This window comes from Myxocyprinus asiaticus, chromosome 11, assembly GCF_019703515.2.
Source record: "Myxocyprinus asiaticus isolate MX2 ecotype Aquarium Trade chromosome 11, UBuf_Myxa_2, whole genome shotgun sequence".
Taxonomy (NCBI): domain Eukaryota; kingdom Metazoa; phylum Chordata; class Actinopteri; order Cypriniformes; family Catostomidae; genus Myxocyprinus; species Myxocyprinus asiaticus.
Genome location: NC_059354.1, coordinates 19,248,789 through 19,272,899, shown reverse-complemented (window position 1 = coordinate 19,272,899; position 24,111 = coordinate 19,248,789). Strand labels below are relative to the sequence as shown.

At 37.4% G+C, this 24,111-nt stretch overlaps 1 protein-coding gene across 1 annotated transcript in view; it reads right to left on the bottom strand.

The window, feature by feature from the left end:
• Window positions 1–21,692, bottom strand: part of LOC127447863 (integrin alpha-V-like) — a 52,042-nt gene extending 30,350 nt beyond the window's left edge. The window contains exons 1-10 of the mRNA XM_051710012.1: window positions 21,229–21,692; window positions 16,712–16,848; window positions 10,942–11,033; window positions 8,423–8,537; window positions 8,008–8,069; window positions 7,324–7,369; window positions 4,708–4,830; window positions 4,542–4,586; window positions 2,793–2,836; window positions 2,634–2,690 (exon numbers count right to left, since the gene is read on the bottom strand). Of these exons, the coding sequence (XP_051565972.1) occupies window positions 2,634–2,690; window positions 2,793–2,836; window positions 4,542–4,586; window positions 4,708–4,830; window positions 7,324–7,369; window positions 8,008–8,069; window positions 8,423–8,537; window positions 10,942–11,033; window positions 16,712–16,848; window positions 21,229–21,389 (882 nt within the window). The 5' untranslated portion in view covers window positions 21,390–21,692. The remainder of the gene's footprint in view (window positions 1–2,633; window positions 2,691–2,792; window positions 2,837–4,541; window positions 4,587–4,707; window positions 4,831–7,323; window positions 7,370–8,007; window positions 8,070–8,422; window positions 8,538–10,941; window positions 11,034–16,711; window positions 16,849–21,228) is intronic.
• Between the last annotated feature and the right edge of the window lie 2,419 nt (window positions 21,693–24,111).

Genomic DNA, 24,111 nt, shown 5'->3' with positions numbered 1-24,111 from the left:
ATATATATATATATGTGTGTGTGTGTGTGTGTGTGTGTGTGTGTGTGTGTGTGTGTGAAAAATGTTGCAAAATTTTTCGATATATTAGTCTACCTCTAACCCATTAATCTCTGTTAAAGCTTGTTGAATCCAGCATGATTATCTATTGATAACTTTCAGGCATCTCAGGCTGCAAAAATTATGATTTGGGAGATTTGGCATCTTACGTTAAACCCTCTGTGGAAAATGTTGGTGTCATATTCGATTCTGCATTGAAATTTGACAAACAGATAAATGCAGTAGTCTAAATCTAGCTTTTTTCACTTAAGGCTCCTAGCTAAGGTTAAGAGTTTGTTTTTTAATCATTTGTAGAGTTTGAGAGAGTGATGCGTGCTTTTGTTTCATCTCAACTCGACTACTGCAATTCACTTTATATAGGGATAAACCAATCATATATTAATTGTTTACAAACTGTTCAAAATGCAGCTGCTACACTTTTGACTTGTAATCGGAAATATGAACACATTACTCCTGTCTTATTGTCTATACACTGGTTGCCAGTCCGATACAGAATTGATTTTAAAATTCTACTTTATGTTTTTAAAGCCTTGAATGGACTGGCGCCGAATTACCTCTCTGACCTTCTGAGTGCAAATACATCTGTTAGACGTCTAAGGTCTTCTGATCAGAGATTATTGATGGTTCCTAGGTCTAGATTAAAGTCGAAGGGTGAACGTGCTTTTGCCATTGCCGGTCCAAAACTGTCCTAAACTAAATATCCCTTAAAGAAATGTAGACAGAATCAGAATTTAAATCAAAGTTAAAAACTTTTTTTTTTTTTGCGCAGGCTTACGATTGTCCTTAGAGTCCAAAGGTGTAAACTTATATATGTGTTTTTATGTACCTCTTTATCTTACATTGCGGTTTGTACAGCATAGCTGTATTGATGTACTTTGGTGATGTATTTATGTGATGTATTTTTGTGATATTTCTTTTATTATGGTTGTACAGCACAGTGGTCAACTACTGTTGCTTTTATTGTGCTCTATAAATAAATTTAAATTGATTGATTGATGACTGAGTACTGGGGCTAGGCGATAAAATGATATCGATATTTATAGAAAAAAAACTATATTGATGAAACACTTGAGTAATTTTCAATATTTAGCTTATGTTCTACATCTAGAAGATTGGATCAGATACGTGTCGCAAAAAACACAAGCAGTTCAGCAAAGTTACACACAACTACCTAACTGAACCACAGTCATGAAATCAGCCTGTTAGGAAGTATTTGCAGGTTTGCGTCTACTTCGCTCTGCTGTCGTGCAAACCGGCAATGAGGCTTGGTAGCCGCTAGCTAGCTATTCGGTTAATATGAAATTGTTTTGTACCGAACAAGACAGCTGTGAGAAAGAGGCCTCAGATGGAACAATGTGACCTTGATGCTTGCTTTTCTGCTTTGTATGTTTTCGGCACTGTCTTGATCACAAAATGTACTCGACAAGAATGTACTGCTGTAAGCAAGAGGAAACAACCCCATATATGGAGGATTGAGAAAGTTCAAGGTAATGGGTGTAACCAGCCTTGTGTGACAAGAACCATATAAACCCCTTGCTTGCTTTTAATAAATCGAAAACTGCTTGTGAAATTCTGTGTCCGTGTATTTCTTCCCACCGGTGAATTCATCTCCTGATCAAAGAGTGACTGCGAGGAAAGCAGAATAAAGCATCCGAATCGTATTTTACTAACAACAGCACTGACAATGCAATACAGCTACCGACTGAACACAACAGCAACTCCGACATCAACACCATTGCTGTTTATTTATGTACTATTTAGTTAAACATTTTTTATTATCATTAGCGCTGTCACAGGCAAGAAAGTGTTTCTTCTTCTTGTGATGGTTATTTGTGGTTTGCAATCCAGCTTATGTTGCATTACTGCCACCTACTGAGCAGGAGTGTGGCGCGTCACAAGAAAGTATTTTAGTGGAGTCAAACGTCCGCTGAAGACAATGAAATTGGCGAAATCTCATCGAAAAGAGGTCACACACCTTATGTAGGATTAAATCCTACACGGAGTATACTTTAAAGATAGCTTACCATCTGGGGTTTACTTGTAAACAAACAAGTTATGTTTGCATTCATTCTTGAGGTCTAACAAACATGTGGAATGCATTTCCTCCTCGATTAATGGGTGAAATGTATATCGTGATAACTATCAATATCGAACAGTATGAAAAAAGAACATATTGTGATAATATTTTTGGCCATATCGCCCAGCCCTACTCAGTACAGTAGAAATCACAATCAGCCAAAAACCCTGGGCTGTCGATTCCACACCTCTTCCTCCCTTCCTCTTTCTCACTCTACCTCCAACGTTATGTGTCTGTGACACTGTCGTCAATAGCTTTCAGATGCTGGAGTGGGTTTAGGACATGAACTCTCTTATGGTAAACAAATGTCGAACAGAGCTGGGTCATACCCACAAGGGACACTGCATGGCATAACATGGCCGTGCCATGTGACCTGCGGCTGCTCAGAGGCAAGCCTACTCAGCTGTGCTTTTATCCTGTCGTATGACACATATTTTGATGTCTGAGGATCAGCGTAACACTTGACGAAGGAGGTGGGAACAGTTCTTTTAATGCTCACCTGTGTGCCTGTGAAATTATACATAGACTCCATGTTCTTCCCGCTGAAAATGTTGACCTAACAAGACAAAATCAGAGCTAGACTCATGCAAGCTGTTTGTGGAAGGATTGGATTACTTCAATACATTTTTATCATGACCAAAAAAAGTACTGAACTCACATAACCGAGAGCCTTTTCCCCTCTAGGAACTCCTGTGATGTAATCTAAAAGCAGAAAAAATGGGAAATAAGTTGGAAACAACACCTTCATTCAGCAGTGAAGCTTTTATCCCATTGCAGAGAACAACCAGAGTTAAGTAATTCCCTTAATGCAGTTTAAATAAGAAATTATAGGGTCTGGTATCTGGAGCAGGTCTGCTGTATCAAGGCACTGACATCCTGTCTACACCGGAAACGTGCAATGTCATGTCATCATGACAATGTCGCAACGGCTTGAGGCTGTATACTCTGGACTCGTTGAAACGAACGTTCAAAACCGCTTGTTGGCAGGAGTAGCCAGTGTGTGCCAGTGTGTGCTGCGCAAAATGTCCGTTTACTTTACTGTCTGCACGACGGGTTTAAGAACTTGTGGAATAGAATGGCATGTGACCCTTAAGGCCCCATGAAATCAAAATTGGTGTTTTGTGGCTTTTAGTACGTCTATTAGATTTGAAGCCATTTATAACCTAGTGTACTCCTAACAGTTGACAAATCTTAACCTTTAGCAGACAAACACATGTCAAATTTACAATCTTTATCTCCCAGGAGAATGGACCAAAAATATAAATCACTCATCTTGCACTACACAGATTTTTGTCCAATCAAATGTTTTCTAGAATGAGAATGTCCGCCCTCTAATACCACCTGGAACCGACTAGCAATAGCAAGTAGCAAATCAAAGTTCATTACTGATTTATACTATGGTCTGTTCGAATACTCAATTCTGATTGGATGGAATGCATGTGTTAAAACTGTTTAATGCACAAGTAGTTCCAGTCAGTTTTAATCAATGTTCTATATTAATGTGCCTATTCTGCTGTCCTTAGTAATAAGTCATTGTGAAAGTTTTATGCCTCTGTTCAAATGACCTCCGGACACGAATATAGTCTCAGAGCAGGGAGCAAGGTCATTTCATGATTTTATCCTTAATTTAATCAATTGTGCAGCCTTAATGGATACCATATGTATGTTTCAGAGGTCAAAGTCTGCAGGATTACAGTGTTTTGGATGATTTTCTCCTCATCGTGAACAGTAAGTGCAACAAGTGCTGCAGTAAGTACTACAACCGTCACGTCAGCAACGACGGTTTTTCCTCAGTGTGAAAATGACAAATAATAGAAATTAAATATTACATGTTCTGAGGAGTGACAACCCTTCTACATTATGTGGCTTTTTATTATTTCTGGATTGAGTATTTAAATTAACAGTTTTTAAAGAGTGTTTGGACTCAAAAAACTGTGATATAATTGCACCATCTCTGTGTCTGATTAAGAACTAGATCAAACGACCTGTAGATAAAGTTATTCTGGAAGTTATTCTTCCAGTCAAAATTTGCAGTGTAAAAATCAATGACAGCTGTAACTAATCAATGCTGGCAAGTGGCCATGGTATAAGTGGGATAATCCATGACTAGGTGTGCGTAACAAGATTTTTAAAAGATCCACTTCACGTCAGGTGGTTCTTTGCCTCCACGTCGTGATTAAAACCATTTAACGCACACCTAGCCTTGGATTATCCCTTACATAACGATAATTAAATAAATATAAAAAATAAAAAAGGACGAGCCCTTCCACATGACCTGCTCAAACAGAAAAAGAATGAAATATGAAATATGCCATCTTTAACATTTCTTAGTATCATCATTTTCATAGTGCTTTTTAACTAAAATAAACTGATGACCTATTGAAATGATTAAAGATACAACTCTTACCATCTTCACCGTCATCATTAAAATCACCAACAGCCACTGAGTAACCTAAAAGAGAATCATCTGCCGTATGATTCACCTGATTTTTAGGTAACTATGGCGAATATAATCAGCACAAAAACATAATTACAAGTTTTAGGAGACAACATAAAGACGCAAATAGACTTACCCAAATAACTGTCATCATACTGAGCCCCAGCTGATTTGGTTGATAACTGGTTACTGTAAGGAGAAAAAAACTCCCTATTGTATCTGCTGATGACCTCAGTGATGTCATCTGAGATCAGCTGACCTGGAAAGAAAAAAAACGGTTTATGAAATAGCACAAATATCATCTGCACAAATACAGACTTTTCTATTACAAATACATATGAAAGAAATGGGCAGGTAAAATTCTTAAACCAGAAAGATTAATTTTGAATTTGAGAATTTCTAAATTCATTGCCATCATACAGTATGCAGACAGATACACATCATAACTAAAAAGTATTTTAAATAGCACTGTCCATTTAACGCGTTCATTTAGTGCGATTCATTAAATAAAAAAATAGCGCATAAAAAAAACAAACAATTAATCATGCCCCCGACACGTACCCAAATTCCATAATAAAAGTACGGATTCTCCTACCATATGAGCAATTCAAGCTTGAAGTACATCTGTTTTTACGAGTCACGTCAATAGATGGCAGCGTGCCTCAACAAACCTCACAAGCAACGCAGCCACAGAATGCGAACCGCTTACTTAGGGGGAATCACAACTGGTGGGCGAAACACAACAGAATACAGGAATCATGAGACGCGATTTTCAAAGTTTCTACTACGTTTAACTTGACACACCATAATAAAAATTCTGCGTTTATGATGCTTAATACCAGTGAGATGCTCTAAACATGTCCGTCTGAGGCATGAACATGTACATACAGCGACAAATAAAAATAGCGCAGATGGAATGCAAAAACACTTACTGTGAGAACAGGACAGATTTACAAACTCAGTGCAAAACAGATTGATGTCAACTGTAGGCTTGTTCAATAAAATGAGAATAAAACAAACAATATCTTGAGTTCTTAAGCCACATTTTGAATCGTCTAATCAATGCTTTACTTATCTGCCACAATAAAGCAATTTATTTCAAACTGAATTTCAATCTGTATTATATATTTATTATCTGCCCTACATATTCTATTTATAAATATTTAAATTATTATCATTTTTTTTATATGCATTATCTTTATTTGGGGGCCTTTCTCAGCAAATAATGATGTATGCGATTCATTCGCTTATATAATCGGCTTGTCTTGTAATTAATTCGATTAAACATTTTAATCGATTGGCAGCCCTATTTCCAAAACATCAAATTATTACATCCTTCTGAAATATGTTATTACAGATTATAAATAAGGTTGTATATGCATTTTGTTGTTCTTTTTATGGTCTCTAATCTTTAGACTTCCTTGACATCAGTGTTGGGGAGTAACTAACTAAAAGTCATGATGGCACTAACATAAATACATTGTCAGTAGCTTGACGGTAGCTCAGCTGTTTTCAAAACAGTGTAGCTATTCCAGCAAGTCATTTTCTGAAGTAACATAACAAAACGCTACAGTTTTTATGTCACACAGCTTTACAACCCTGTGTGCTGTTAAGTCAACCAGTTCCTTTGAATGATTAAATTCAATTAACTAAATACTGTGAAACTGAGTAAAATCAGAGTAATCAAGCAATGTTCCAAGATGTCCAAGTGTCACATTTTGACACCTTTTTGAAGAAAAATAAATTAGTTACTGTTTAAAACTGCTGTTTAACACAATGCAAAAAAATATGTAATCCAAACATTATTTCATAAAAAAATAACAAGAGATACCCTCTTAAATAACTACAATGCTGTTCTTTTTGCTAGTACCTTGTAATGTAGCTAACTTCTCTCTCTCTCTCAAGCAGACAGCTTGACTGCAGTTTTGCTACTTTAAATTAGTGTAGCTTGGCATGTAGCTTCCCCAACATGCTATACATATTGACATGTGCCATACAATGCCTTTAAGTTATCAATTAATCTCACTGTTGTGCAAAACCTATTTCTTTTCATCATAGGTCCTTTCTAAACACAAGAATTCTTCAGTGATTTACTCCATTGAACTTTAACACTAAAATTAGCCAACAATAAATCTTTTTATCTATAACACCATCTCACGCTGAGATTCACATTTAAGAGACCATTTTACCCACACTGGTGTGTATAATTATCATACCCGCAGGAAAAACGACTCAGCAGAAAAACAAAATGCAGTAAAAAGAAACGGCTATTAATAATGCTTTTAAAATGAACTTTTAAAAATGTGCACCGCAGGTCATAAAATTAGTGAAAGATGTGTTCGAAATTAAATGCATTTTCTGGGCACGGTTCCTAATGTGACCCCACCCTAAGAGGTCATAAAAGTACTGTGACTCAGTAAACAACCATTACAGCATTATACATTGCAACACACAAAATACTATTTCAGCAAAACCGCAGCCACATCTCCACTACAAGAGACAGCATATGATTCTGCCTTATTTATTGACTCAAACACAGCTCCCTCTCCTCTGAGAAAGGCGATGTAGTGCAAACATTCAGTGGCCTGTTTTGTGTGTGCATGCTGTATTTGAACTTGCCCTGTAAGCAAGAAACAGCAGAAATTCTTTTAGTCACAAAACGTCCTGACAGAGCACATTGTTGTTTCCCCTTTTTACCACAATGCCTTTCAGTGCCAAATCCACAGAGGGATAATGAAATAAACCAGTTTACCTTGCCAATAAAAGCTTCCGGGTCCTCCAATAACAACCCGATTCTTCTGAAGGAGACAAGAAAACATGTTTTAAGTTTAAACACTAAGCTATAACTTAACCATAAACCGCAGGGTTAAAACAGCAATATGAGTGTTATAAAAAAATACAACATGAACCACAATGCTTCTACACATTGTTAGAATTTCGTAGTATTTTGCACATCACAACATGCACTCAATCGGCTATGACAAGTTGTGCAAAACTTGATGATCCATGTCATTCCAGCATGATTTGTCAATGTTCCAAAGAGCATCTTGTGCACTTCAAGGGAAGCAAGAAATCTGACATTTCATACAATAGAGTTATGGTCAATATGACATGAATTATGCTTATTTGATAAGAATAATATTTCTAATTCATTTTATGCCATCATGTTAAAACATACTCATTTCCAGGTTTAAATTAGATTTTGAACTAATGATTTTCAAAGAGGACTCAGACTTTTGGACACCAGTGTATATACTGTATATGAGAAGATATGTACTGTACCTGTACAAGAAGGTCAGTAATGTTATTAATAGTCTCTTTCTCTAATAGTTAAGCATCACGTGTCCCAAATGTAATCACACACATTTTTTGTGCACACTAAAATAAAATAAGAAAAAAAATAATATATACAGAGACAAAATGATTAAAATGATACCTTCACAAAGTCAGCACTGAAACCTGCTTGACAAAAGCCTTGTCCCTCAGGTGAGTTTGAGGCTGGACAGAAATATTGAAAGACATTCATATATTCAAGACAAGCAGAAATCGTTTTAAGGAAGTCTTAATGTGCAAAAAGCAAGAAACAGGAACACAAACTTCAGACAGAGGAACTGTCATTACCCTATCACAGCTGGCACACTGCCTACCAGGAACATATTAACTCAGACAAGTCTTAAAACCATGTGTGCATAAGAGAATGAGAGAGAGACAAAACATGACTAATATGATACCTAACTAAGCCATATCCCATATAATTACTTAAGACATTTCTGAGGGAGGCTACTAGATATGACCCAATAAGGGCATGAGCTAGTCTGAGGTGAGGTAAACCGTGGTGATCATGTACATACTAGAGCGGCAGGGTGAATATTCCACAATGCTATTGCCTTTCTTCAGGTAACATGTTCCGACAGGCTCTCTCTCTTCTAATCCATATGTACTCCACTGGTACAGAGGAGCACATGCCTGCAAAGAGAAAAAACTATGTAAGTGCAGATCAGTAAGTGACAAACAAACATGTTCTCTGTAAATGTAACTGTGCAGAGCAACATCTGAAAATCAGTTCCATATTGAACAGTATGTCAGAAAATGTTTACCGACATAATTTAGACTTGTTAGATCATTTAGACTTAAGACTTGCTTTATAGTGATAAAATTATTCTAATGGGCAACATGGCTTGACAATAAGGATGGTCCAAGCAATAGCCTAAAAGTTTTACCAAATCAAGTAAAATTCCTAAAGGGATAGTTACCCAAAAATGAAATTTCTCTCATTATTTACTAACCCACATGATGTCCCAAGTGTGTAAGACTTTCTTTCTTCACCAGAACACATTTGAAGAAAAATAGAAAATATTTTAGCTCAGTAGGCCCTTAAAATGCAAGTGAATGGAGATTTCTCTTTTGAAGATCCAAAAATCACAGACAGTCAGCATAAAAATCATCCATACGACAGCAGCTGTTAAATTAATGTCTTCTAAAGTGACACGATTACTTTTGGTGCAAAAAAGAACTTTAAAGTTAATTAAAGTTAACATTAAAGTTAACTCTAAATCATGCTTCCATTCTGCAGCGGTATGTGTGTGACGTAATCGCATTGTTTCATTTATTTGCTTTTCCTGGATGTCTCAACCGAGTGAAGAATGTGAGATTACGTCTGTATCATGGCAACGGAATACATCACACGAGAGACCGCTTGGACTCCAACCTTTCGTGAAGCCTAACGGAAGTGATTAAAAGTACTTAAATATTCATTTTTTTCACACCAAAAGAGATTGTATCTCTTTAGAAGATATTAACTTAACCGCTAGAGTCGTATGGATGATTTTTATGCTGACTGTCTGTGATTTTTGGAGCTTCAAAAGAGAAATATCCATTCACTTGCATTTTAAGGGCCTACTGAGCAAAGATATTTTTCTATTTTTCTTCAGATGTGTTCTGGTGAAGAAAGAAAGTCATACATACACTATATTGCCAAAAGTATTCGCTCATCTGCCTTTAGACGCATATGAATTTAAGTGACATCCCATTCTCAATCCATAGGGTTTAATATGACGTCGGCCCACCCTTTGCAGCTATAACAGCTTCAACTCTTCTGGGAAGGCTTTCCACAAGGTTTAGGAGTGTGTTTATGGGAATTTTTGCCCATTCTTCCAGAAGCGCATTTGTGAGGTCAGACACTGATGTTGGACGAGAAGGCCTGGCTCGCAGTCTTCGCTCTAATTCATCCCAAAGGTGCTCTATCGAGTTGAGGTCAGGACTCTGTGCAGGCCAGTCAAGTTCTTCCACACGAAACTCGCTCATCCATGTCTTTATGGACCTTGCTTTGTGCACTGGTGCGCAGTCATGTTGGAACAGGAAGGGGCCATCCCCAAACTGTTCCCACAAAGTTGGGAGCATGGAATTGTCCAAAATCTCTTGGTATGCTGAAGCATTCAGAGTTCCTTTCACTGGAACTAAGGGGCCAAGCCCAGCTCCTGAAAAACAACCCCACATCATAATCCCCCCTCCACCAAATTTCACAGTTGGCACAATGCAGTCAGACAAGTACCGTTCTCCTGGCAACCGCCAAACCCAGACTCGTCCATCAGATTGCCAGATGGAGAAGCGTGATTCGTCACTCCAGAGAACGCGTCTCCACTGCTCTAGAGTCCAGTGGCGGCGTGCTTTACACCACTGCATCCGACACTTTGCATTGCACTTGGTGATGTATGGCTTGGATGCAGTTGCTCGGCCATGGAAACCCATTCCATGAAGCTCTCTACGCACTGTTCTTGAGCTAATCTGAAGGCCACATGAACTTTGGAGGTCTGTAGCGATTGACTCTGCAGAAAGTTGGCGACCTCTGCGCACTATGCGCCTCAGCATCCGCTGACCCCGCTCTGTCATTTTACGTGGCCTACCACTTCGTGGCTGAGTTGCTGTCATTCCCAATCGCTTCCACTTTGTTATAATCCCACTGACAGTTGACTGTGGAATATTTAGTAGCGAGGAAATTTCACGACTGGACTTGTTGCACAGGTGGCATCCTATCACAGTACCACGCTGGAATTCACTGAGCTCCTGTGAGCGGCCCATTCTTTCACAAATGTTTGTAGAAGCAGTCTGCATGCCTAGGTGCTTCATTTTATACACCTGTGGCAATGGAAGTGATTGGAACACCTGAATTCAATTATTTGGATGGGTGAGCGAATACTTTTGGCAATATAGTGTATCTTGAGGGTGAGTAAATAATGAAAGAATTTTCATTTTTGGGTGTACTTTTCCTTTAGCTACTGGTCCAACATAGCAAGCAGAAAAAAGAAAAAAAAAATCTTTATTGTTGAGCCCTGTACAATTTAATTTTAGAGTAAACTTCTAAATGACTGACCAGTATATGGTCCCCAGAGGAACGCACTGTAGCCCCAAACCATTGATTGGACTTAAACTCCATTGGTTGTCCTTTGGAATTTTTCCTGTCATCTGTGATGGGGAAGACAGAGGAAAGGGGGAAGGGGAGAGAAAAAATAAATGAAGGGAGGAGGGACGGAAATATAACTTCTAAAGTCAGTTAATTAGATTCATAAGCCTGCCATCAAGCCCTTTGTAGTGGACTGCTCTGCTCTTCCTATCACTTCAATCTCATCCACTGCCATGTTCCTCTAATTCCAATTGATTTCAAAAGGATGACGTGACAGAAGCATCAGTTCATAAAGGAAATACTTTTGTGCAAATATGAAGTTGAGTTGATACGCTTCACTCTCTCTCTCTCTCTCTCTCTCTCTCTCTCTCTCTCTCTCGCTCTCATGATTGAACCTTATGAAGTTCAATCTATGGTCACGACCACTGACAGCTGAATCTATTCATGACATGTTCAATATCACACACTACCTTTCTTGCTTTTCAGTTCAGCTGGTAATAAGCACAGCTAATTTGTATAGACATTAATGAGACAGGTTATGAGGCAAGGCTTGTAAATTCAAATCTTTTTTGACATGGTCACATGGAAGCTCTGGACTGTTCATCCTTCTGTGACGTGACAGCTTACCTGACTATGAAGTGCTCCAACGTAGAGAGAATTCATATACAGTACATTTTAATTAAATCATTCCACAATTCTATAATATCTGCACTTTGAAAGTTTTTAAAATGTGGATATTTTTTATTCACAATTTGAATCATAATTTAAAAAATCCATCTAAAGTTCTGTCATTTTTTACTCATCCTCATGTCATTCCAACAACCTGGTCTTATAGACTGAATGTTACTCTATATACATTTTTGCAAACTATGTGCTGCTCTCTATGTTTCGTTGCAGTTTCCTTGAGAAATGTACACTAGAGGCGTGACAACAACTGTGAATCTTTGTCACACAATTCATGAGTACAATTGCTGATTTGATTTTATAAAAACATATTTTTCACTCTATTACTATGTTATGATATCAAAACACTTTTACTTTAACGCATGATTTAAAAAACGAAACATTTTAACACTTGTATTACAGATCCACCTACATATACACACTTATTCCTATGTCTTTAGTTTACTTGGTAGCTCATCTGATTGCGCGTTGGACTTTAGGATCGATGGCCGCAGTTTGAGTCCAGCCAAAGACACACTAAATTGAAAGTGGCATAGAAGCGATAAAAAATGAAATGTTTGCTTCAGTTAATGTGTTTTTCTATTTTGAATTTGCATTTTAAAACTCTATCAGTTAGGGTTAGGTGCTGGTTAAGGGTAATGATGTCTGATTTGTTAAACTCTCATTTATCTTTTCGGACACTATTGGTTAGGTTAAGGGTAAAGTTTTAGGTTAGGGAGGTATGTTTTACTTATTAAAACCTCCATCTAAAATTCACCTTAAAGGAATAGTTCACCCAAAAATGAAAATTCTCTCATCACTGACACCCTCATGCCATCCCAGATGTGTGTGACTTTCTTTCTTCAGCAGAACACAAATTAGATTTTTAGAAGAATTTCTCAGCTCTTTTGGTCCATACAATCCAAATGAATGGGTGCCAAAATTTTGAAGCTCCAAATCACACTGTATTCCAAGCCTGAAGCCATAAATACGTTTTGTATGAGGAACAGACTGAAATTGAATTCTTTATTCACTGATAATTCCTCTGATCTCAAATCAAATCCAGCAGTCAAAATAATCAAATATCATTGATTATTGCATGTATAGTGGCCATACCCATTCTTCATGACGTCAAACCGTTAGAACACTTGGAATATAGTGTACAAGTATGGAGTGTATGGAGTACTTTGATGGTGATTTTTGAGTTTGACTACATGGTCATCATAAACTGTCATTGCATGGAAAAGACCTGCGTGAAGAAGATTCTTCAAAATTCTCTTTCTGAGTTCCACACAAAACAGCAAATGGGTCTGAAACAACATGACGTTAAGTAGCCTAAATGATGAGAGAATTTTCATTTTTTGGGGTAAACTATTACTTACTTAATATTTTTAAGAATATATTGAGGTTGAGTTTTGAGAGCAGTATGTGAAGTCCACATGTTCACACTCACAGAGCTGTTTGCTGATCTGTTCAGGGCTTTACACTTCATCCACGCACACGCATTTTGTCTAACAGATCTTTAGTCCCTCCCTGCAGCGTTGGTTCATCTTAGCCACAGTCTCAGCCTCAGTAAGCGCCAGCTGTTCATCTGTCTGTATTACTGATCTGGGAATTTCCCAATGTTTGCCGTGGTCAACACAGTCATCCAGCTAGTCAACAACACCCAGGCTTTACTAGAATTAAGTACTTAATTATTGCCAAACAACACATAAGGGAGGCTGGCGTTTCAGATGCCCAATGGAAACACAGTTGTATAACCATGCTGGTTCCGCATGAATGCAGTGCTTTCCATCTCGTATTTTGCCATTTTGCTGTAATCTAGACTGTGCCTGCTCCTCAGAGTCAGCGGGTCAGCCAGAACAGAGAACACTATTGTAAAGCCACATCTTTTACAATAAAAACATGTCAGGACAAGGTTATGCATGAGTAAACAGTACTAAACAGAAGAATGTTTAAGCATCTTTCATGCAATAGTAACTGTTAAATATCAGCTATAAACAATATTCTAGTACTGAAACTACAACTGAAGAAAAAGACAACTGAAATCTAAAGTATCTTGAAGGTCAGTGGAAGATACAGTGGTGCCAACAAGCATTTGAACACTTAAAGGAGTAGTTCACCGAAAAAGTGAATGTTCTGTAAATATTAACTCACCCTCATGTTGTTCAAAACACCTTCACCTTTATTTTTTTTATTACATGGAACACAAAAGATGTTTTGCAAAAGGTTGGTTGTTGTTTTTCATCCAATGAAAGTGGATGGTGGTTTTTATGGTAGTACAGCCATAGTCTATAAGATGTGTGCGCTATATTCAAAGTATTCTGTCATTTGACAGCTTTGTTTTATCAGCATATGAAAATTTGTGTGCAAGTAATCATCTAATCAAGTAATCATTCTGCACCAGCTAGTGGACTATAAAAAACACTACTGGAAAATCAAAAATGATTTTCCTTTGCACATTTGATGAGGATCTGCTTTTAAGTTGGTAAGAAAATGCAAAGCAGTACCAGAAACTCGGAAGCTTATCAGACCAGTATGTGTGTGTGCGTTAAATCTCTGAAAACAGGCAGGACGCATTTTATAAAAAAAACATTTCTGAATAAAAACACAAATAAATGTGATAGCTTTATGTAGACTCAGAGTTTATATATGTGCATTACTCTAATGAAGTCAGTATTGGTTTCTATGAAAGCACTGTTTGAGTGCAAGTGTTTTTGTTGTTATTTTAAAATCTTTTTTTATTCCCCCAATTTTTATTAGCCTATTTGTTACATTTTTATTAGCCATACTGTTCATTTAATTTCTTTTCTTTTTTTTTTCTCAAAAAGAAAAGCATTGAAGTTAACCTATTTGGAAACCATTCTTGGTATGTTTGCAAGTACACCAAAACATTCATTTCAAGTACTTTATGTGTCATACTTGTTATTTTAAACAAAGGAATATTCCGGGTTCAATACAAATTAAGCTTAACAGCATTTGTGGCATTATATTGATTACCAAAAAATATTTATTTTGACTTGCCCCTCCTTTTCTTTAAAAAAAACGCAAAAATCTGTTTTTCAGAGAGGCACTTACTATGGAAGTGAATGGGGCCAATTTTTGAATGTGAAAATACTTTTTCAAAAGTATAGCCATACATTTTTTTTTGTGGGTTAGAGTACTCGACTAAAAAATTTTACTTGAAAATGCCCATCCCTAATTCACAAAAAATCTTCCCCTTCGCTAAAGCTATAAAATTGCATCTGCACTTACACATAATCAAACTTGCTGCGATGTAATCAGTCACGTGACCAACAGCCTTTGGCATAATTGATGTCAAAACTGGCACAACATGTCTTCATGCAACATATTTGAATACAAGCAACAGTGAATGAGATTTGAGAGTTGCGGCAAAGGGAAATATTATCAGTGAATAACAGCTTAAATTGTGATCCGTTCCTCACACACAGTTACAGACTGTCAACTATTCACTTTCATTATGTTGAAAACAGAGGTTCAATCATTCTTCAAAATATGTGATTTTGTGCTCAACTAAAAACGCAGACTTTGGGGCCTGGGTAGCTCAGTGGTAAAGATGCTGGCTACCACCCCTGGAGTTCGCTAGTTAGAATCCCAGGGCGTGCTGTGTGACTCCAGCCAGGTCTCCTAAGCAAACAAATTGGCCCGGTTGCTATGGAGGGTAGAGTCACATGGGGTAACCTCCTCGTGGTCGCTATAATGTGGTTCGTTCTCGGTGGGGCACGTGGTGAGTTGAGCGTGGAGGCAGCGATGGATGGCGTGAAGCCTCCACACGTGCTATGCCTCCGTGGCAACGCGCTAAACAAGCCACGTGATAAGATGCACGGGTTGACGGTCTCAGACGTGGAGGCAGCTGGGATTTGTCCTCCGCCACCCAGATTGAGGCAAATCACTACGTGACCACGAGGACTTAAAAGCAGGTTGGGAATTGGGCATTCCAAATTGGAGAAAAAGGAGAAAAAAAAAAAAAAAAGCACACTTTATAGGGTCTAGAACCGCCTGTGGTAAAAAGTCATTTAAAAAATGTCAAAGTGAATATAGTTCTGAGAAAAGATCTAGCGTCATTTGTTTGCAAATGCCACTTGGTTTGATATATTGTGATATTTTTTGACATATGTTTGACATAAATTTTAGGCCAAAATGTTGTGTCCATATACTAATTGGTGCCACTGCATGGTTCTATTACAAATCATTTCTTTAAGGGTGAAAAGGACACATAGAGGAGTAGTTGGTGAGAACTCTTTAGCACACTGAGATGAAGACCTTTTTTATTTTAGCCTGGTACTGCTCTTGTAACAATCCAGCTTGCAGGGAAAATCAGGTCAGCCCAGCCTAAAAACACCACTGAATGCCAATGAGATATGGCACAAGCTGGCACATATATTCACCTCATAGAAATGGAAGACTAAACAAAATCCTGTTACAGTTAAGGTTGCTTATGCTTTCAGAAGCCTTCAATATGAAGGTGTAGTAGTGTGATGGAGATACTTTCAATACAACACTATGCATTTAGCTCTTATATAAAAAACTGTTTATTAAAAAAAATAAAAACGAGTTTATTCAAACCCTTCTTGAACAGCATACATTTTGTGGACAATTCTTAAATAAATATAGCCTGCTATTACAAAAGAAACAATCATCAAACCAAAATCCCCTATGTACATTTGCAGACCAGTTAGCAGGCCAAGACTACATTTTGTGAAGAATGAAGCAACCCCCTTGTCTGTCTGCTCTTTTAAAACAAGTGTCATTGTAGGTCATTGCCAAGCATGTGAATTCAAAACGACGCTCTGTGACAACAATTGCACTAGATGAGCTTGACACAATCCCAGGCTCCCTCCTCTGTTATGTTTCTTCCATCTATTGAAAATATGTAGAGCAAAGCTGACACATGACCTAATAAATCATTGTAAGCCATAGGCATAGGTCCCATAACAACCCTGATACCTCTTCCACTAGCATGTAATGTGAATTTATACACTTAAAAAGCTTTAAATAACAGCAAGGCGGAGAAGCAATTACACTATAATGGATGAAAACACACTGCTATGCTTACCAGAGCTGTCAAACTCAATCTGTGTGCATGTGCCGCTTTTTTGCCAGGGACAGCTGAAGACAGCACCCCTCTCTGTGACTGCTGAGGGAGTCTGATCTGAAGTGTTGGCTCGGGGGGCACCCACCAGTATGTTTAATCTGTAATCAGAGGGTAGAGAATAAATTAAAAGGATGACACTTTATTTTACAGTGTCTGTTACACATATTAAGCAAGATGTTCCAAAAATTAACAACTACAGTAATAAATAGAAACAATGTATATTTACATGCAAAACAGTTGAACTGTAATTTAACTGTTCATTTATGTTACTTTGAACTTATTTAAAGAAATACACTGTAACACAGACACTGAATTAAGGTGTGACCAAAAATAACTAAAGTAAAATAAACTTGAGCAGCCTGTCCTTAAAGGAGCTGTTCCAACAGTCTCCAAAACTGCAATACAAGGGAAAAAAATTTTATTTACACTTTAAAAAACATAATTAATTTACAACACTGTAACTAAAGTTACATCTTCACAAAGCCTTCATGTGTGAAACAAAGTAACCATCTTACAACAGACTGCTATTTGTCTTTTGCAACATAGTTACTTCATTATTCTTCTAGAGAAGTGTTTCTCAAGTGGTCGGTCCATTGAAATTTTTCAACAGCCCAGGCGAAATGTCGGCCCAGGCTTCCCTCGATATCATGCCGCAGACCACAAAACTGATGCAACCCATTTTAATTCTAGTGAGAATTTTCTAGTAATAAAGATGATATCAAACCTCTCAAACAGCTAGACAGCCCTGCCTCTGTAAACACTGACTAGGAAAAGACACAAAATTGTGCATCTGCCAAAATAAAGGTTTTTCAAATTACAAATCATCACTCCTACTAAAATGTATCATGATTTTACAATAGTAACAGTACCTGTTGTATTTTGAAAAAAATTTGTGTAAGGAATAATTGATGACAGACCATTTAATTGTTTAAAAATAATGCACACCCGAGGTGATAATGGGGCCGTTACACCTCTGGTGTGCATTATTTTTAAACAATTTAACAGCCGGAGTCAATTATTCCACTTATACCACAGTTACCACACCTTAAGACATCGTTCAGGGTTTTATCTCGAGACATTTTCTGGTTTTCGTCCCTAAAACACTATTATGAGAGGAACTACTTTCTTTAGCCACAGATTCAGCATCTTGTTTTGATACAGTCCGAGCCATCGTTGCTAGTTCGAAAACATCACTTTAGAAGTAGCAACGGAAGATCGCGAGGCTTGCGCTGCTTTACTGGAGCACTTACTGGAGAAATAAGGTAGTGTGTTTGTACGTGTGTGTGTGTGTGAGTTTGTATTTGAGGGATCGAAAGAGAGAAACTGAGAAAATGAGAGAGATCGCTTCTGGGATTACCTTTTTTTTTTGCAGCTCTCATCAGAAGTAACACCGCTTCAAAATCGCCAAAATGCGTGTCACCATATTCCCGTTGTAAACCTTAATAACTTTTTTCATCCCTACTGAGATGCAGTAGTGGCTGACATAACGACTCTTTTTCTCTCATGAGTATGTTTGGGCCTTAAGTGTGTGCGTTACGCATATAATGTGTGTCCACGAGTGTGGGAGTGTGTGTGAGATAGGGGGAGCGTGAGGGTTTTTCACACAGATATTTCAGATAATATAGAAACTGTTGTATTGATCAAGTGTATCTAGCTTTAATACAGCTCAAGCCTTCGTTGCTAATTCGAAAACGTCACTTTAGAACAACAGAGGATGCGCTGCTTTTCAGCACTGAAGTAAAAAGGTTGTGTGTGTGTGCGAGTGCGAGCGTATGTGTGTGAGCGCGCGAGTATGTGTGTGTGTGAGCGTATGTAAGTGCGGGGGAGACGAGGGAGCGCGAGGGCTCTTTTTAACTGAAATTTAAATAAATGTAGGATATTTTAGACAGTGTTTTGATGTTCTTAACCGATTTACTTTAACCAATGACTTTGTTTTAATTTGTTATTTTGTTGTGTACTATTTTGCCTGTAGGGCTCTTTGAAAGAACTGAAATAATTTGCCGAAGTATAATGGAACCATTATTCAGTCAAGACCTGGAACTACTTCATAGCCGTGTGTTTACTTGAAAAATAATTGCACACCATAGAATGTATGTCAACCAATCAGAATCAAGCATTCAACAGACCTGTGGTATAAACAGTTAATAATCTATTAAGTGGAATCTATTGAACCTATTTTTTTTTTTTTTATTAATTTTATTTTGTGACAAATGTGGCAGTTGTAGTTAGAGTTTCTAAATGTGTTTAGGCTACAATTTTTTATTTATTTATTTGTATTTATATAATTATTTATTTATAAAGACTAACTACACTGACCTAACAAAAGTAATGAGGAGCCATCCATGGCCTTTCCTGTGCTTCTGTGGCATTACACTGTAAATATAAGGCCAAGAAACAGGAGAAAGTTGTCCTCCTGTGTAATATAGTAGTGGCCAAAAATATTGGCACCCTTGGTAAATATGCGCAAAAAAGGCTGTGAAAGAAATCTGCATCGTTTAGCCTTTTAATCTTTCATTCAAAAAAAATCTAACCTTTAATTGAAGTAAAACAATTGAAACAGGAGAAATATCTCATTATTAAATAAATATTTTTCTCAAAAACACATTGGCCATAATTATTGACACCCTTTTCTTCAATACTTTGTGCATCCTCTCTTTGCCAAGATAACAGCTCTAATGCCTAATGAGGTTGGAGATTACCTGGCAAGGGATCTGAGACCATTCCTCCATACAGAATCTCTCCAGATCCTTCAAATTCAGAGGTCCATGTTGGTGGACTCTCCTCTTCAGTTCACCCCACACATTTTCTATGGGGTTCAGGTCAGGGGACTGGGATGGCCATGGCAGAACCTTGATTTTGTGGTCAGTGAACCATTTTTGTGTTTATTTTGATGTTTGTTTTGGATCATTGTCCTGCTGGAAGATCCAACCAGGGCCCATTTTAAGCTTTCTGGCAGAGGCAGTCAGGTTTTGATTTTTTATCTGTTGGTATTTGATAGAGTCCATGATGCCATGTATCCAAACAAGATGTCCAGGTCCTCTGGCAGAAAAACAGCCCCACAACATTAAAGATCCAGCACCACATTTAACCATGGGCATTGGGTACTACTTCATTCTGTGTGCGCCAAACCCATCTCTGGTGTCTGCTGCCAAAAATCTCTTTTTTTGTTTCATCTGACCATAGAACCCGTTGCATTTGAAGTTCCAGTAGTGTCCGGCAAACTGAAGACACTTGAGTTTGTTGTTGTATGAGGGAAGAGTCTTTTTTTCTTGAAACCCTCACAAACAACTTGTGGTGATGTAGGTGATGTCTGATACATTTTTTAAAGACTTTCTGACCCTAAGACCCAACTTATTTCTGCAATTCTCCAGCTGTGGACCTTGGCGATTCTTTGGCCACTTGAACTATCCTCCTCACTGTGCGTGGAGACAATATAGACACACGTCCTTTTCCAAGCAGATTCTTAAGATCTCCAGTTGATTGGAAATTGTTAATTATTACCCTGATGGTGGAAATGGGCATTTTCAATGCTTTGGCTATTTTCTTATAGCCACTTCCCATTTTGTGCAACCCACTGTGATTGATGATTAAGGGAATTTGGCCTGTGTGTTACTTCATATTTATACCCCTGTGAAACAGGAAGTCATGGCTGAACAATTTCATGTTCCTAGTCATCCAGGTGCACTAAAAAAAATGTAAAATATGAATGGGAATATACTTCAGATATATTTTACTCATAAGAATTTCTAGGGGTGTCAATAATCGTGGCCAACGTGTTTTGGAGAAAAATATTTATTTAATAATAAGATATTTCCCCTCTTTAAACTGTTTTACTTCAATTAAAGGATAGATATTTGTGAATTTTTTGAATGAAGGATCAAAAGGATAAACAACGCAGATTTTTTTTTTTCATAGCCTTCTTTGCTCATATTTACCATGGGTGCCAATATTTTTGTCCACTACTGGATAAGTTCTGTTTGAATGACGTTTGATATTAGAAAATAAATTGGATAATAAATAAATAGGCTCATCAACTTTTAAAAGGGATCAGGAAAACTTCCTGTATCTTTTGTTGTCCACATCAGCAAAAAAAAAAAACAAACAAAAAAAAAAAAAATACAATAAAATAATAATAATAATATATGTCACTTGATACATGCCCTTTTATTTAAAAAACATAAAATTATGCAAGACAAAAGAGAATGTGACCCAGGCTACACTAAATCCACAGAATACGTTTTTTACTGTGTTGGGTTGCCACTTGATGTCCAATGTAAAATCTAGGTCCAGAAGCAAAAGCAGCTGAGAACCACTGCTCTAGAGCTAAAGAACAGTCAATGGATATGTCTCAAACAGCAATGTTGGGCATCAACGCGCTTATGATACCCAAGAGTTTGTACAGTTTCTAACCATCAGCACGATTCTATGATGTCTAAAATGCGTGTCTGTCTAGGTATTTGGGATACAACTTTACTCACTGTTTGTTGTCAGGGTTGAAGAAAGCCACAGAAAATCCAAAGTAACTTCCTGGGGGTCCAGAGAAAACGGAGGGTTTGCTAATGTCCAGATTAAATGAAACTGTTTGCTTGAAGTAGATAAGAGCCACTAGCGCCCAAAAGAAGAAGAGATGTTCGCCCATGTTTCGTATCTCTGAGGTCTGTAGAGTTTCAGAATAGACGGAGCTCGCGCCTGTGTTTGTGGGTGGATGTCTAGATCAGCAGCAGCACAAAAGATCCGCACAGATGCCACACTCCATAATATACACAAAATAAGTTTAAATCACCGCAAACACTAGCACGATAACAATTTGTAGGAAATGTCTCCTACATTATTGCAATACAGCCCATCCGTTTCTAGTTATCCTGTAAAATAAAAGCAAACCTCTAAAATAGGACACAGAACTGATGCAGTCCAACTGGGATGAAGCAACAGCGGGATGTCCCACTGTGCAGGAAGTGAAAATAAACCAAGCGACTGAAACGTCACGGTGACGTCATGCGAGATTTCCGCAGCGGAGCGTTTATCGGTGGGCGTCGCCTGCATGACTTAAATGGGCATGGGTGAGTTGGTAATGGCTTGCGGCTGAATATTTTAAAATGCCGCAAAAGTTGTGATCCCAGAGAAGAGGAATTCATTTTATGAACTCGAGCAGGTCATATGTGCTGTAGTGAAACAGCACCACCCTGTGTTTAAAAAGGCAAAATATTCCAAGACAGCACTTAAAGGAATATTCCGGGTTCAGCACAAGTTAAGATAAATCGACAGTATTTGTGGCATAATGTTGATTTGCACAAAAACTAATTTCGACTCGTCCCTCCTTTTCTTTTAAAAAAAAGCAAAAATCGAGGTTACAGTGAGGCACTTACAATGGAAGTGAATGGGACCCATTTTTGGAGGCTTTAAAGGCAGAAATGTTAAGTTTATAATTTTTATAAAAACACTTACATTAATTCTTCTGTTAAACCTTGTGTATTAGTTGAGCAGTAAAGTTGTTTAAATTGTCATTTTTACAGTCATTTTAGGGTTTGTTGACATAACATCGTCATGCAACAAAGTTGCAAAATTGGCTATAACTTTACACAGAAAAGGTTAGTAAGTGATTTTATCACACTAAAATCATGTTTACAGGCATATTGTTTATGTTCTGTGGCTATACTTTTGAAAAAGTGAGTATTTTAACATTCGAAAATTGGCCTCCATTCACTTCCATTGTAAATGACTCACTGTAACCCAGATTTTTGCTTTTTTTAAAGATAAAGGAGGGACGAGTCAAACAAATTTTTGTGGTAATCAATATTATGCCACAAATGCTGTCAATTGAGCTTAACTTATATTGAACCCAGAATATTCCTTCAAGTTGGTTTTCAGTGAATAGACCAGGGCTTGTTTAAAGGCACACAGCAATTTTTATTCATTAAAAAGTTTTACTCCTAAAGAAACAAATAGTCATTTTTAAACATATATAATCATGACCGTTCACATCAGATGAAGACTCCAGTTATCAGTAACTTTATAAAAGCTGTTTTATTCTACACGGAGAGGATCACCTCGTGGGGGCTGCCATGTTAGGATCACATGACCAGCCGAATACTACTGGCTTAATTGCAGTAACCAGCCTTTTATTAAATTACTGAGTCCACCTTTAAGACCCAAATTTTACATAATGTTATAACTATAATTAAATGTTATGCATCATTACACAAATATACTATATACACAAAAAAATCTACAAAAATAACAGATGGAACTAGCTGTCACCTTTTTATCAGTACGGGTCCTTGAACCAGACTTTATCTACAAGGTCAAGATAGCTGTGGCTAATCACTATTCAGAACCTGAGGGTATTTTATTCATATTTTATTCATGTCTGTCAGTGACTCACGCAGTGGTGAGGTATGTACTACAAGAATGCACTGTGTAAATCCCCCTGGGTCTCTTATTGAGAGGTAATAGGCTCGTCACAAAGAGAAAACACTGGGTGATTTTTATGTTTGGCTTATCTCAGTTAAGTAACAGTTTTAACCCTAAACACTAAGTAGCCACTCATTAAATTAGATGGGGAAAACATATTATTATTGTAACTGGTTTGAAAAGCTTGCATTTCCTGTGGAAATGAAAGGCACCAGTGGCACATTGGAACACAGATGGCATTCTCGGGAACAAAGTCACTTTTGTTTTAGAGCTGACTGGTAATACATGTGGTCAAAGGGGCTTTTGGGACCATGTGACATAGAGTGACAGAACAATCATGTTTGCCTGGTGATCTTCTAATTAACATACTAAGTACTCTGGTATACTTCTAAAGGGTGTTCTTCACTTTGAACAATTTTTGTCATATTCCATTAAAATATTCATCCTTTTTTCAAAGATAAAAGTAGACTCCAGTGGTTAAATCCATATCTTCAGAAGTGATATGACAGGTGTGGATGAGAAACAGATCAATATTTAAGTCCTTTTTTACTATAAATTCTCCTCCCTACTCAGTAGGTGGTGATATGCACAAAGAATCTGAATTGCCAAAAACAAACAAAAAATGAGAACGTGAAAGTGGAGATTGAATTTTAAAAAAGGGCTTAAATATTTATCTGTTTCTCACCCACACCTATCATCTTGTACTATCAAGACATTGATTAAACCATTGGAGTTGTATGGATTACTTTTATGCTGCCTTTATGTGATTTTTGAGCTTCAAAATTTTGGTCACCATTTACTTGCATTCTGTGGACATACAGAGCTGAAATATTCTTCTAAAAATCTTCGTTTGTGTTCTGCAGAATAAAGAAAGTCATCCACATCTGGGACAGCAAGAAGGTGAGTAAATGAGAGAATTTTCATTTATTCCTTTAACATAATTTCTCTCA